The sequence below is a fragment of the Pteropus alecto genome, unplaced genomic scaffold (assembly GCF_000325575.1).
Source record: "Pteropus alecto unplaced genomic scaffold, ASM32557v1 scaffold113, whole genome shotgun sequence".
Lineage (NCBI taxonomy): Eukaryota > Metazoa > Chordata > Mammalia > Chiroptera > Pteropodidae > Pteropus > Pteropus alecto.
In genome coordinates this window covers 7108277-7123870 of record NW_006433949.1, presented here as the reverse complement: position 1 = coordinate 7123870, position 15594 = coordinate 7108277, and the positions used below count along the sequence as shown (strand labels likewise).

The window sequence follows — 15594 nt, the reverse complement described above, 5'->3', positions numbered from 1 at the left end:
TACATGCTGGAGAAGTAGGAGAGGCCGGTGGGTGGGTCTGCAGGCGCCCAGCACAGCACGTGGCTGAGCTCTGGCGCATCGGCATCGATGGTGTGCCAGGTGACTAGGAACTGGGAAGGAAGCAAGGAGATGGTCTGGCTCAGGCAGTCCCCGATCCCCTCTAGAAATACCCGGCTCCATCCCACTTCATAAGGACAGTCTAGAAAAGTGATGATTTAAAGCCTTTAAAGCAATATGGGAAAAGGCTTCTGATAGTATAACAGCGCAACTTCAAATAGGGTGAAGCACATTCAGTATTTTTCTACTGTAAACAACAAATGCTTCACATGAGGAGAGGAAAAACGGAGATTGAAAAATCATTATACCACTCAGGTCATCAGGTTTTTGTCACATATGTCACATTTCTAGTTTCCAGGCATTTCAGGCATTTTTGTGCATGTTGATCCCAGGACTCGGCACGCACTACGCTACCTTGATAGCTTCAGGGATGTCGCTAACGGCTCCTGGGTCCAACCGAACCAGACGGGTCACTTCATTGCCAATGGCTTCTGTGTTCTTAAACCTACAGACACAGAGGGTATGGGTGGGGTGGCCTCACTGGCGGAGGGAGAGGCGGAGGGAGCCCTGCACTGGAGGAATACAGATCAATGCCAAGCGTTATCTAAACACAGTATACATTGTCGATGCACTGGTAACTCCGAATACAAGTATTTGCAATAGACAGCATTATGACCAGCTATAACAAAATCCCAGAACTGTTTTGACCAGTAATTATCCTACCTCACCACTCAAAGAATGCCTCCCTTTACAGTCCTTGCCTTCAGAACACCACTTTGCCCTGGCCCCTAAAGTGGTACATCTAGGGAGTGGAAGCCCGTGGGTGAGAAGGCACTTTAGCAGGTAGGAGGGTGGTGTGTTTTCACGCTAATGCAAGGTAGACTTTCCATAAACACTGTTAGGCTGTGGTTGGTCCTGATCCAGAGGACTGAATGAATTAGAACCAGAAGGAGGAGGCTGTCAGTAGGTAAGTGTGCGCTCTTGGGGAAGAAAGGTCATCCCTGCACGCATTCACATGGGGTGGGACTGCACACAGGGCCTTAGAAGTCCCTCTCAGCTACCACTGATCTAAGAGTTCTATCCCTGTAAGACTTTCATAGGAGAGTTCACAGTACATTCAGTGGCTGGCTGCCTCCTCCGAGTAGCCTGCCACTGAAAGATGACATCCTGGAACAAACCCAAACCCTCCCCAGGACACCTCCATGGAGTGGCAGCCTCTATGTACTTCTTTCTTCCTTGAATAAAACCGGAGCCCTGAATGTGCCGATGTGGCCTCCTTGGGCTCCAGGGGTTGGGACACCCTGTAGGCGTCTGTGCGGGGTGAATGTACAGAGGACCAGCCTGCTTAGATCACTTCCCTGACTGTCCTTGGCAGTGACACACTGCACACTCCTCCCTGCTCAGGCCCCCTTACACTGGACCTCTGGCAAGGCCCTTGTCAGGCAGGTGTGACCTGGGCTCACCTGGCTGGCAGCTGCACGGCCAGGTAAGGAGAGATGCTCCAGGCGAGGTTCACGTTATCTTTCCACTGCTTCTCACTCAAACTAAAGTACTTGGACCGCCAGTTGGCCACGCTGTTCTCCCCAGCCTGGTCCAGCTCCAGCTCTGGGGCCGACAGCGGGTTGTACCAGGTGATGAGACGCTCAATCTCGGTGGCCTGGTGAGATGAGACAGATGATGGAAACTTCTGCCCCCATATGCTGCTCTGCTCCCTTCCCTGCCCCTCCTGGGGCTTTGGGTGTGTGGTGGGCGGTGCCTCACCAGCAGAGACAGGAGCAGTGTTCTGCGCTTCATGTAGTACTTGTGCAGCTGGGAGCCCCGGTTGGTTTTCTTGGACATGCCTGGGAAGGAAAGAGGAGCCATACATGTGTTCTTTGGAGGTCTCTGGTCTGTCTTTCGTTTCTAGAACCCAGGGGAAGCTGTCTTTCAGTGCTCTGTCTACCATCTGAGCCGCCAGGATGTGACTTAGACCTGAGGGATCTTTTGGCACACCTTCAACTGACCTGACTTCTTGGAGATGGTCGACATGCCGCTGGATAGAGGGTAGGTGTTGATCCAGCCTTGCGTGGCCTGTTGGCGAGAGCCAACCGCTATATCCAGATTGCTCCGAGTGTCTTGGTTATCTGTGGGCAAACACATTATTGCTACTAGAATAAAGTGTCTGGATTTTCACCAGAGATAAGGTAATCAGTGGAGGACCATGGAGGGGGAGACACAGTCGACGATAGCTTTGCAGAACTAACCTAGACATCCAAGAAGTTCTTTATTTCACCATTCTAGATGAAAAACTTACTAAAATTTATTATAGTCCTCCTAGCTGTTAAAATAGAATAAAACAAATATAGTAGTGATCTTGATAAATGAAGGCAGTTATCTGATCTCCAGGATCATGTAGTCTTTTAATACAGTAATAATTTGAGGACTCGTCGGGGCAGATGATAAGGGTTGTTTGCCCTGTTCTAAGTGGAGCCAGGAAGCTGACTTAGGAAATTACTGTGCCTGCAATTTCATTTTTCTTTTCTTTTCCTGGCAGTCAGGTTGTCAGGTGCAGGTCTGAGAGCAGAAGTCTCATCTCTAATTTGCGGTGTGGGATCAGCTCTGAGCTTAGAGAAACAAGAACATGGTTTCCTTCTAGAGGTTTGCTACTTGATTACACTTCAGCATCTTTTCTTTACTGGCTAGATTCTATTTGTCCTTAGAAACTCAGCTCACATTATCACCTCTTCTAGAAAACTATCCCCAGCTCCCCAACTCCAGTGGGCCAAGTGCCTATCCTTGAGGGGTGCATCCATGATTCCTTCCTGTCGAACCACCTGTCTACTTGATTGTCTCTAATCAGATATGCAGTGGGTGAACAGAGCTGGTGCTGGAAGAAGTTACATTGAGTAGCATTTGCTCAGAGCCTCGTGGGCTTACTCATGCTGCTCAGCTGGGGCTGGAGAAGTGGTGGCCAGGCAGGCTTTGGGCCTCTGGTGACTGTGTAGCAAGGCCAAAGCCAAGGCACGGCTGGGCCCTAACTGCTCTTCTGACCCGGCTCCTTCAAGGCTGACCCTGGCACACCTCCATCCTTTACCACCCTCCACCCCATGCCTCAGCTTCCACCACTGTGAGCAGCTGCACTGCTCAGAACAACCCTTACCTGGGGGAACAAGCTGGCTGGCTGTTAGGTACTTCTTATCTGAGAACATGGCAGTCCAAAATTTAATCATTATGCTGATGTCTTCACGCAGCCTCTTTTCTCCTTGAGTAGGGAACTTTGGGGAACAACTTCAAACAACCACAAGAAGACAAGAGTTGAGTGCCTGGAGTCAGGGACTAGAAGGCAGCATATTATAAAGCAATGAGAGGCGATAGCAATGATCTCTTAGTGACAAGAGGTTACCCAAGGCTCGTCATCGGCAACAAGTATCTCATTAACCCTCACAGTAAAGTGTGATGATTTTCTGAGCCCTGTGGTGACCGCCTCCACCACTATAATCAGCAATGTCTTCAGCGCTTGGCTGAATGGCATGCTTGTGGTAGATTGTACAACTGCAGCTGTCTACCTACAACATCACCACCTACACTTGCAAAGCCCCAGGAGGCAAGTATTTGCAATTATTTGTGCAATAACCATTTGTCGCCTAGGAAGTTAAATGGATGCATTTCATTCCTTAAGTCAACTGAACTAAATTGTTGTTCATCTCATAGGGCTAAGTACACAGCACAGGGTTGAGGATATTCAAATCCTCATCAGGGTTGCTGAATGAAGTTGGTGGCATAAACCAGGTAAACCATTTTCTCCTGTGACTTCTAGTGGTCAGGGACAACAGGGGATACTGTCTGAGCTGGGCATGGCACAATAAAGGGAGTACCTGAAGTAATCAAAGGCAGTCGAATAGATCTTCTCACGGAGCACATTGCGGATGGTTGCATTTGGAACCACGTCGGCGTGCAGAAGGGATAGCCCCAGGGTTAGCAGTCTACGAGAGAGCATGGGAATGAGTCAGAGTCACATGGCCTGTGACAAACCTCCGAGGGGTCCCTGCCTCTTCTGCAAACCACTAGGGTCTTGGGCTTAGGGCACATCTCCAGATGACAGAGCTCTAGGGTGCCAGGACCGCACTAACAGCCGCTAATTACCATTCACAGGTTTGCTGTACCCAAAATGTCTCAGGAAAGGTTTTCCTTAAACCTTCACTTTTGTTGGGGAAAAATGAACAATGTGTGTGTTAATCTGCCTTGGCCAGAAGCTCCCGTCTAAAAACTATCTGGAAACTACTCCCTGAAATGTAGTCACTTACAGGTGCTACAAAGGTAGAACATTTAATTAAAGTTAAAAAGAAGTAATCTACCAAGCATCTGGTTTCTGCCAGGTGCATGCTGGTCTGTGACGAGGTAAGTATGGGAATGAAGAGGGAGCACCTGCTCATTTCCACCACAATTTCACATTGCTATGATAGTCCAGTGTGGATCCTTTTCTAGTAATTCATTTTCATTGTATTTGATAAAGGAATAGGTCCATGACATTAAAATTAGGGAGAAAGAGAACTAGCTCTTCTCAGTAGTGGTTTGAGAAGCATGGTCCTGGGGGTGGGGAGTGCCCAGCGGGTCTAGAGCTCAGGGGAGGGGCAGACAGAGCTAGTGTCACTGCTGGGCAGCAGGAAGGGGTACAGGCAAGAGAAGGGGCATACCCCAGTGAGGGGCTCCGTACCTTCCCTCTGTCTGACCACACAAGCACCTGCAGGCCCAGCTCAGGTCCCTCTCTATGTCAGTCTGGCCCCTCCTATTGTGTCCAGAGCACCCAACCCTGGTCACAGCACCTAGCTTGAGGACCCTCACCAGGCCACATGTCCTGAAGGAAATTATGTGTCCTCCCTTGGTGTGTCTGATGTTTTGCCCAGGGCTTTGTATGTAGTCAGCATAATCAGAAATTTTCTGTGGACATCTCAGAGTGGACCCCTAGCCTGAGCTTGTCATACAACCTGCTGATTTTTACTCACCACTTTGTCACTAGAATGGTGACATTTTGCTGCCACCCACCCCAACCGATTTAGAAAGGCTGCCCAACATTTGGGTGCTCCAAGCCCTTGAATGAACCAGCTTCTTGGACACTCCCTTGCTGTGGACACAACGATGCCCAACTGCCCCAGCTCTGCAGGATGCAGTGGGCCAGGCCATTCGTGTCCAGATTTCCCTACCAGGAGCCCTGCACATACTGGAGACTTGGTCATTTTCTGCTAAATAAATGACCAACCACAGGAAACCCCTGTGGAAAATGCCCATAGTACCAGCAACTCAGCACCTACCAGGAGCCCTGCACATACTGGAGACTTGGTCGTTTTCTGCTAAAAAATGACCAACCACAGGAAACCCCCGTGGAAAATGCCCATAGTACCAGCAACTCAGCGCCACCACCCCAAGGAGAAGGAGAACCTCTCACTTGAAGCGGGGCCCGATGGCCGCCACATGCCGGTTCATGCTCCCCTTGGCCCCGCCGATGCTCAGGGACATGGAGCGCTGCAGCAGGCTGGAGAAGATCTCTACTTGGTCAGAGCTGCAGTACTTGGCAATCTCGAACCGTTGCACCAGGAACTGAGCAGGGAGGAGAACATGCTGCTGTGCTGGGGCCCACCGGCCTACCCTGAGGTCAGTGTCATCAGCTGAGGTGCTCTGAGCTCAGGAGGGTGGGTCAGGGACTGAGGGAAGCAGGGAGAGGTTGGTAGTGGCCTGGGGAGAAGGCTGGCACCACCGAGGGCCCCTAGGTAAGACAGTCATAACCCCGGGTCCCTGTGCTCACTGAGCCAGGCCCCTGCAGCTAGAGTGGGCAGAGCACAGCTGAGCCTGGGGGAGCAGTGGGGCCTAGGCACATACGTCAATCCAGATGTAGTGAGGGGTCACTTCGGGAGCACAAGGTTTGGGTTGACTGGCTTCCGATGCTGCCAGGGGGTCTGCTTCCTTTATCTCCGCAGAAAAAAGGCCGAACTTCTGCTCCACTGTCATCTGCCAGGCCCCTGCCATCTCTCGCATAAACTGCAAATACACGACTGTTAGCTCCTCGTAAAGCACGGAAATGTGTTAATTATTTTTAATTATAAAAAGGATAGATGCTCACTGAACAACATTTAGAAAACCGAACAAAGTATGAATTAAAATAAAGATCATCCATGATCCCACTTCCCACCTTTTTTAGCAATAAGCACTTTCTTGAACTATTATTGCCAGGCCACGTTCTGTTCTGTGTGTCCTGTTTTATGATGGCAGGCTCTGACCTGGCAAAGGCAGGACCAGATTCTGGTCCAGAAACTAGTTTCTTTTCTCCACCCCTCACAAACCCTGTACAATGCCTTCATGCCGCTAACTGGGCTGACGAATAACCACGAGAGGCGAGTGGAGGCTGCAACTGCCACTGAGCTAGGCAAGAGGTTCTGCAGGGAGCAGTCTTCCCTGTTGGCCTGACACAACTGAGGCTTGGATCCATCCCCTCCTTCCTATGGTTTTGTGTGGGTGGCCGAGTAACCAGTCACAGGTACCCTCATCCAGGCCTCTGCTGATTGGGGTGGCCACAGGTTCTCATTAGCATTAATGAGCAGGTGAGCATCAACTAGGTGAGGCCCTGTGGAAGAAGGGCGGGAGGTGCTTGCCTTGGCCCTCTGCCCTCCTTCCTGCCTGGAGGCACAGAAGCCATCTGGAGGCTGTGAGGGTGAGGACAAAGTCCACACGCTAAAGGTGGCAGAGTCGCAGACAAGGGGCTGGGATATCAACAAACTGCCTGCAACATGAAGAAGATGAACTCTTAGTGATCAAGGTCCTGTGCCCGGTTTCTGTTTCCTGCTGCCACATATAAGTGTTAGGATAGAAGAAAAAACCGTGGGGCCACCTGGGCCAATGAGCCACAGCTGAGGCCGCATACCCATTCATTTGTTCAACAAATACATCCGGGTTGCTGCTTCTGGGCCAGAGCCTTCTAGGCTCTGGAAATGGTGCATAAGGAAGACAAACATGTCCACCCAGACTATGGTAAAGCCACAGACAAGAGAAGCAAGCTACAGACACTGGACACCGATCTCTGACAAGGGGAAAACAGCTATGAAGGGGCTTGGAAGAGTGACTGGGTGTGTTTGTGTGACATTTCAGATAGGGTGGGCAGGAGACAGCTAAGACAAGCCCTGGAGGAGATGCGGGAGCATGATCAAAGGGCAGAGGCAGCAGGGACCCAACTGTGCCTATGGTGGGGTAAGCAAGGGAAGCAGAGGGAAACAAAGTTGAGGTGCACAGGGGCCTTGCAGCTCACAGAAACAAATCTGCCTTCTACTCTGCATTAGCACACGAAGGCACTGACAGATCTGGGGCAAGGGAGGGACCTGATTTAACCCACGTTTTACTGGCTCACTTTGACTGTGTATGGAGAAGGTGGAGAGGGGACAGGGAGAAGCAGGGAGGCCAGGGGCTGCCTCCCTATTCCAGGAGAGAGGCAAAGGAGGCTAGGGCCAGGGGGCAGCAGCTGGGATATGGGAAGTGGCCAGTTTCTGGATATACACTTCAAGGTAAAAGGTAAATCTGACAAGATTTGCCGAGGATCATTTGTGGGAGTATGAAAAGGGGAGTCAGAGATGGCTGTAAAGATTTTGTCTGAACAGAGGGAAGGATTACATTTAAAGAGATTGGAAGTCTACTGCCATGCCACCCTGAACACGCCCGATCTCGTCTGATCTCGGAAGCTAAGCGGGGTAGGGCCTGGTTAGTACTTGGATGGGAGACCACCTAGGAAGACTGGGTGCTGTAGGCGTAAAAATAAAAGTTAAAAAATTAAAAAAATTAATGAGTCATGAATTTGAGCACTGTACCAAGAGATCAGGGTTCTTTTCTACCTTAGTGAATAAAGGCTCCAGACCCTCACAAGAAGTGTCCTAATACTGAAATGAGATCAATAAGCTTACTACCTCTTTATCACCCCATGAATGCAAAAGGCATCAAAATACCATCAGCAACTGCTTCTGAAGCTAGGGTTATAGATGATTTTTTTTTCATTAGGCTCATACCTTCCAACTTCTCCATAATAAGCATATATTGTTTTTATAATTAAAAAGATTAAAAACTGGAATCCAACACATAAAAGACACAGAATAAAAGTAGAAAAGCCTGCCGGGTGCTGCTGGGCCTGGACAGGAGGCCCTCGCACAGGCAGAGGTGGGGAGTCAGAGGAAAACAGATGGCCTTCAATCCTGAGCTAATAGCAAGAAAGACCTGGATAACACACACACACTCACACACACACACACACACACACACACACACACGCACGCACGCGCACGCACAGAGGCACGCACGCGCACGCACGCGCACACACCTGTCAGACTGCACACACACACACACACACACACGCGCACACACACCTGTCAGACTGTTGAAGAGTGGTGGATGAGGAAAGCTGTGAGCCCTGGCAGCTTGTGGGCCAGTGCTGGGTCTGGGTACAAGTGGGTGGACAAGGCCATCCAAAGGCTGAGTGACCTGAAGCCAGCACAGCTACTGGTGATGGCAGGGGAGACAGACTAGAATCTGAAAGACCCCAAACAGAACAATAATTTGCTTGACATAAAAATCCCTCCATGACTGCTCTTCCTAATTTTGCTGAAAAGAAAAAATGGAAGTGAAAGTGGGGTGAAAAGCAGGAAGAACCCATGCTTCTTTCTTGCTAAGACTAGCCCCTTGGGGGCAAGGGGAAGTAATCTTCATTTTAACCACCTGACATAAGACCAATTCTCTGAAAATAAATCAGTAGGGCTCCCTAGTCTCCACTGCTTTTCTACACATAATATCTAGTACACAATCGGAAATTTTAAAACATTAAAGAAAAGTCAACAGAAACCAACTCATAGATGACCCTGATACTAGAACTAACAGACATGACAAGAACTTAACAGTAATTATAATACAAAGTTATACAGGTACAGATGTAAAGAATAGAAAAGATACACAGACTCTCACCAGAAAATACAAACTATATAAAAGAAATAAAAATCCTAAATTTGAGAATGATATTTGAAATTAAAAAAAATATATAAAACGGCTTACCAACAGAATGAATAAGGCAGAAAAAAACATCAGTGAATTGGAAGACAGGCCAATTAAAATGAACCGAAATGAAACAGAGGGGAAAAGATGACTGAAGAGAATGTTAATGACCTATGGGACAATATCAACTCATTACATATATGTAACTAGAATCTCAAAATAAGAGAAATTGGGGCAAAAAAAAAAATTTGAAGAAATACTGTCCTAAAATTTCCAAGTTTGACGAAAAATCCTACGTCTCTAAATTTAGAAGCTAAATGAATCCCAACAGGATAATACACAGAATATCACATGTTGACACATAACAGGCAAACTACTACAAATCAAAAATAAAGGGCAACATCCTAAAATTAGCCAAAGAAAGAAAAAAATGCAAATAACATACACTGAGAAACAAGGATAATGACGACTGCTGACTTCTCTCCAGAAACAATGCAAGCCAGAAAACATTAGGAGATGTATTTAACGTGCTAAAAGCAACAATGACAACAAAACAACCTATCAACTTAGGATCCTAGAGCCAGGAAAAATATCCAGATGCATAAAAAATGAAGATGCACTACAAGAAACGCTAAAGGAAGTTCTTTGGGCAAATTTGGGTATACAGAAGATTGAAGAATGTGAGAAATGGGAAATATTTGAATACTTAAGCCTTAAAAAATCCTTTTCTTAATTTTTTTGGAAGGTTTTTGACTATTAGAAAAAATAAATAAGGTGTATAGCAAATGGAATAGTAAAATAAATGAAAATAAAACATAACAGATGACAGGGAGAAAATGGTTGTATATGATGGCAATGGTGTACAGCTGTCACTGAAGAATCCTCTGCCTGGTAATGACAACAGCCGCCACCACAACAGCAGTTAGCACTTACCGATAGCTTAATATGAGCTAGGCACTGTTCCTGGCCTGAGAGGTGAATATAGTCATTTAATCCTCACAGCAACTCTATGCCATAAATGCTCTCATTATTCTCATTATACAGATAAGGAATACTGCTTTGGGGTCAGAGCCCTGCAGGCTGCAGTGTGACTCCCTTAGGCCCTTCTGCATACTCTCTGATGACAGCAGAGCTGGCCGCCTTGAGAACCCGTGCACACTTTAGTTCCATACGGAAAGGGTCCTGACACTCCTGGTAAGCCCAAGGCCCTAATCGATTCTTCTGAGAGGCAGGGGCAAGTGCCTCTCCCTGACGAAGTTTACTAATCTCCCACAGAAGACAACTGGACCAAAACCTTTCCTCAAACTCTGACTGGTGTGCCCGACACAAACTCCACACAGTTATAAAATACCACGCAAATGTGAAGTATTATGATTACTGCCATCACCACTTGCCTGGAACATTCTAATTCCATCTTTGGAAATATTCCAATTTTCCTCAGAGGACAAGAAAAACAAAACACTCCTTTGACCACTTAACTGATCTTAAGAAACAGAAAAAACACATCAAATTCCGTTACCATGAAAATTAACTGGATCTTTGAAAAATAAAACTCTTCTTAGGTATTCATCCAATCATCTGAAAGGGCAGACAGGACTTTCCCTGTGGGTCCCCTCCAGCAGCAACTTCAGAAAAAGGGACACAGGAAGGCTGTTCCTCCCAAAGTTAGCAGGCTCAGAGAAACATCCTTGTGGACAGACAACTGCATGTTGACAGGTGTTCCAATCTCAGAGAAATGGCTCCCCCTACTGAGCTATGGAAAAATAACAGCTTCTGGGCACCAAAGGGATGCTTTTAACCTATATTCCCCCTAGTCATGATGACAGTCCTGTAGTCAGGCATTAATATTACAATCTTACACAGAAGGAGGCTGAGGCCCTAGAAGCTGAGAGGCTTTCCTGGAGTCCTCAGGCTTGTCAGCTGAGGAGCCAGGACAAGTCCCTCCATCTCTCACTCTGCCCCGCCCTCAAGAGCAGACTGCCATCGGTGTCCTACCGGCACTTCCACTCCATTCTTGCCGGCCAGCAACCACTCCCAGCAGGCCAAGGCAGTTTCCATGCCATGCTCATTGAACATCCGGAGGGGACCCCAACACAGATGATGGAGGAGCTGTGGGTCACAATCTAGAACCAAACACACACTGTTCAGAGGCCTCGAACATGGGCTGAACCCACGATCTCCCTGGGTCAGCAAAACAGCATTGGCTATGCCAACGATGGCCTTTTATTTACTTTCACCAACCAGAGAGGGCACAAAGGTCTCCACTGGGGGAGCTCCAGCTGTTTCTTTAATCAGAACTCCATCTCACTAAGGATGATGAAGGCAAATCAAATACTCTCTTAACAAATGAGCCCAGAGGTCCCTCACCTTTGCTGCTGATGAGCATCGCCGTCAGCTTGAACATGGCTTGAGTGTAGTGCTGCGGACTCCCAAGGTCTAACGCTGTGTTCAGCTCTTGGACCATCATTTTGTTGAGATCAGATATATGGCCTGTGGTGTCGGAGAAACGAATCATTCCATACACCTGCAAGAAGCATGCATGTCAGCACAGGCAGAAGTAATCTAGACACATGGGCGAGACGCTGGCAGCCACCTAACTGTGCCTGAGGCAAGACTGGTGGATGCTTCGCTGTCCTAAATCCAGGATGATGTCAACAATGCTACCACTGCTCACAGCTTTTGGGGAACCTCTTCTAAAAATATGTGTTGGCATTTCTACCATACCGGATGGTCCTTGAGGGCAGGGACCTGGTCCTGTTATCTTTGTATTCTAGCACTGAGCTTGGGGTCTGGCCCATGTAGGGCTGCATGAACATGGGCTGAATAAAGTTCCTTCAGAATCAATCAGTGACTCAAACAGAAAGATCAGCCTCATTATTTGAAAAGTCATACTTTTTTTTTCCCCAAGAATTTTTTTAAAAGACTTGACTACAGAGGAGATCTGACCACTTCCAAAACCAAATCTACCCACAAAAACAGACATCCCATAACCAAAACATGGAAGAGACCCTCAGAGCGATTTGTGATCACTGGGAATGCAGGGTCAGTGGCAGCTGAGGGGGGCAATGGGTTCCACTGCCGGGGCTTATGGGAAGAGTGACTGTTGGAATAAGCAAGTTGCAGAGCTCTTGGTGGGGAGTAAGTCCCTCACTTAAACCAGGCCACCGACAGACTTTCAGGAACCTCTGAAATGGCGTAGGCTAGCTCCTATGTTTTACAGATGAGAAAACTGGGGCCCAGAGAGGTGAAGCAACTTGTCAGGCTGAGACAAACTATGGTATGGTGGACAAAAGCCCTCATGATGGTCAGATGTGGCTCTTGATCCCGCTCTGCCTGGGTGACTTTGGTAAGTTACTTAATCTTAGAAACCTCAGTTTCTTTATCTGTAAAATTGGAATAACGGAATGTATACCTTACAATTGCCCCAGATAACGCGCTCAATAAATGTTTGCTATCACTTAAAAAAAAAAAAAGCCAGAAAAACAGAATGCTTCAGTGTAGCCAGTATAGTGAACAATTGCCATAAATGCTCCAGACTGTGCTGATGTTCTTGGGGCTCCAGGCCTTCACATCTACCTAAAATAAGTGAGTTCTACATTCACCAGACCGCTCATTCATTTTCCACTGGGAAGAAACTGACTGGCATCAGAACAAGAGGACACTACAAAGGGCCCTGGACACAGGGACAGAAGTACCTCGCCCGCGTAGCGGTTGCGCAGATTCAGGGACGCCATGAAGTTGGAGTAATCTTTCTTTACACAGGCCGGGCGCTCGGTGAGCTGAGTTGCCTACGGACAAATTATCAAGAATTACTTCAGACCTTCGCAACGTGTCTTTTTCATGTTTACCATGGCTAAACCTAAGTCTAATTAAGAAATCAAGTTCGGATTCAGGAGTCATTTAAAATCTTCAGTGCTGGCAAGTTAATAAAATGAAATACTTTAGAATTCCCTCTATTCTGATATGTCCCATGGAAAAGAGATTAAGAAAAATTTTTAGTACAAAATATTTCTCTGGAGAGGCAGCTTGTACTGTGGCTTCACCTTGCTGTCCTGACTACTTTCACACCGAGGGCGAGGGCAAACGGGCCTTTCCAGATTGTTGTGAAAATCATTGTAATCCGCAACGGAAATACTGTGAGTTGATGCTCATGGGATGTCCCCTCTGCGGCTGGTGCTGGTGTGCAAATGTGACTTAAAGATGGCAGAGGGTGACTGAAGTTGAGAGCAGTGACAGAGACACAGGGGCTCTGTAACATTTACTCCCTGCTCACAGCACAAGACAAAAGGGGCACACTCTGAGTAGAGAGACAACCCACAGAATGGGGAAAACATACAAATCACGCGTCCCCTCACTGCCTTTATTTTAGCCTCAGCTCTCAGCCCCTCTCCCACCCCTCCAGGACTGGGGGTCTCAGGGACTCCTCTCCCTAACGCTGGCTGCCCACTGTTCTGCCCAACGTCACTAAACACTACCAACATGCATGACCATCCCCATTTCCCTTTAGTGCCTTTTACTACAAACCAACACAACCTATCCAATGCTTGACATACGGATACTCTCGGGGAAAACAAATTTCTCAATCGTTGGAATATTGAGAATTTTATTGGGGCAGGGTAATGAGAGTTAGGAGGAAAAATTTTTTGAGAAAAATCAAAATATAAGTGAGAACAAAAACATGTTTTTTTCATAAAACTTTAAGTGGTTTATTAAAAAAAAGTTTACTTAAAACTGCTTCATATTTTTTGGAGACTGCTTTCGGCATCAAGCAGGCCTGCACTGGAACCTGACTCTGCCACCAATCAGCTGTGAGACCCTGGTGGGCCACTGGGCAGGCCAGCTCCCTCATGCACGCTGTGACTCGCGTGCATGCCTAAAGCACCAAAAAGTGTGGCGGATGGCCCTGTCGAGGTTTTCTGACTCAGTTCTCTGGGTGGTACAATCTGCTGGCCTAAAATCACACTTCTGAAATGACCCCCTACAAGACCCCAATCCTATCAATATGATGGGGAGATGTCACCCTGGGGCCTGAAGACTCTTTGTTTTTTATGGAGCAGGGGCGGCTAGGCCGGGAGCGCTAGCACAGCAACAGCCAGAACACACAATAAAAAGTATCCTTCTCCTTTTCCTCCCAAGTGGCAGGGCTCCCTGCTGCCTTCCCTCCCTGATGCTCAGCCACTGCACCTCCAACATACCGTGTCCTTAAAAGACAAGTGGGAAGCCTCCCCCTATCCTACCCAAAGAGAGTTAGGAAGCACCAAAAGCACACATAGCCACGGTGGGTTCGGAGGACTGACTGAGGCCCTGCGCTGGGTCCTGGGGGTGGGAGATGCCCAAGAGCACTGTTCCAGTCAGACCACCTGTGGTCAAGCCCCTGTTTTGATCTTAGGCTCTAATTTAACTCAGAAAGCACTACTTAGTTGTGCTTTCTGAGTTAAATGGACAGGGGCATGTTGCCCTCTACGTTAATCTTGAGCAGAACAAGATGAGGCTGAAGATGTGCACAAATCAGCATCTACTGAATAGAGGATTATTAGGAAGTTGTCAAACATTTCAGATCAAGGTGACTATAAAATGATGCTGAATGTGTATAACCAGAGGTCAGTTTTCTTCCTCATGGATGTGGATTTGCAGAAATCCAAATCTGATCTCATTAATGAGTCAAGCTGAGATCTCCATCAATCCATATTTTCAAAACAGAAGCAGAGTAAGGAAAATGACTGCTTTACTGATCAGCTCTTCTCTGAACCTGGGGATCTCTCACAGACACTTCAAGTGCCCCTCACACATGCAGCATGTGGTACCCAGGTGGCTTTCATGAAAAGTTACACATCAGCTTTGGCCTTTCCCCACCACACGGGCTCCCATGGTTGAAGGCGCTCACACGTACCCCGAGGGTCGTGTTCTGCTTGTTGTAGCCAGCGAAGTGAAGGATGCTCTCAGTGGCCATGGCCAGCCCTGTGTGCTGAGACAGTCCTGATACCCAGTTCTGATGTTTGTTCAGATATTCCTGAAACAGAGAAAAATGCCATTTTACTTTAAAAATAACATTCCAAATGCTGAAGTATGAGGTAGCGAGCAAACACTGGTTCTAGTGCTGAGTCCTCCCCCTCCCGGCAACTGCAAGACCCTCAGTGAGAGCCCCTCTCTGACTGGCTGCTGCTCCCATGTGAACAAGGATGAAGCTGGTCCCCGGAGCAGCTGGCACACAGTAAATGTGGGAGGACTGCTCATTTCTTAGCACATCCTTGGGAACATCTGCTATTTGCCAGTGCTGGGGAGACGGCTGCAGAGCTCCGCTTCTAGGGGCAGTGTGTCACAGAGCAGGAAGGCAGAGCAAGTGCCTGAGTCCGCCTGGCCAACTGGTGGATGGGGGTGCAGGGGCAGAGGCACACCTGACAAAGCCTGGAGGTGTGAGGGAGACCTCGTACTCTGGGGCCCCTCGGGGGTCAAAACTGCAGAAATACAAGGAGCAAGATGGCAGTGGGTAAGTTTAAGCCAAAAGGCCCTGTGTGCCGGGTGAGTTTAGAGAGAATCATGTAA

General features: G+C 47.9%; 1 protein-coding gene and 1 non-coding gene across 2 annotated transcripts in view; one reads left to right on the top strand and one right to left on the bottom strand.

Moving 5' to 3' along the window:
* Positions 1-15594, bottom strand: part of PI4KA (phosphatidylinositol 4-kinase alpha) — a 115630-nt gene that overhangs the window by 17402 nt on the left and 82634 nt on the right. Inside the window, 13 exon segments of the mRNA XM_025044487.1 lie at positions 8-110; positions 472-562; positions 1521-1714; positions 1819-1898; positions 2061-2180; positions 3197-3324; positions 3912-4019; positions 5480-5631; positions 5911-6069; positions 11047-11174; positions 11419-11575; positions 12747-12839; positions 14942-15061. Of these exon segments, the coding sequence (XP_024900255.1) occupies positions 8-110; positions 472-562; positions 1521-1714; positions 1819-1898; positions 2061-2180; positions 3197-3324; positions 3912-4019; positions 5480-5631; positions 5911-6069; positions 11047-11174; positions 11419-11575; positions 12747-12839; positions 14942-15061 (1633 nt within the window).
* Positions 7707-7825, top strand: LOC112477252. Its single transcript, XR_003045374.1, has one exon. It is a non-coding gene; the product is annotated as a 5S ribosomal RNA (ribosomal RNA).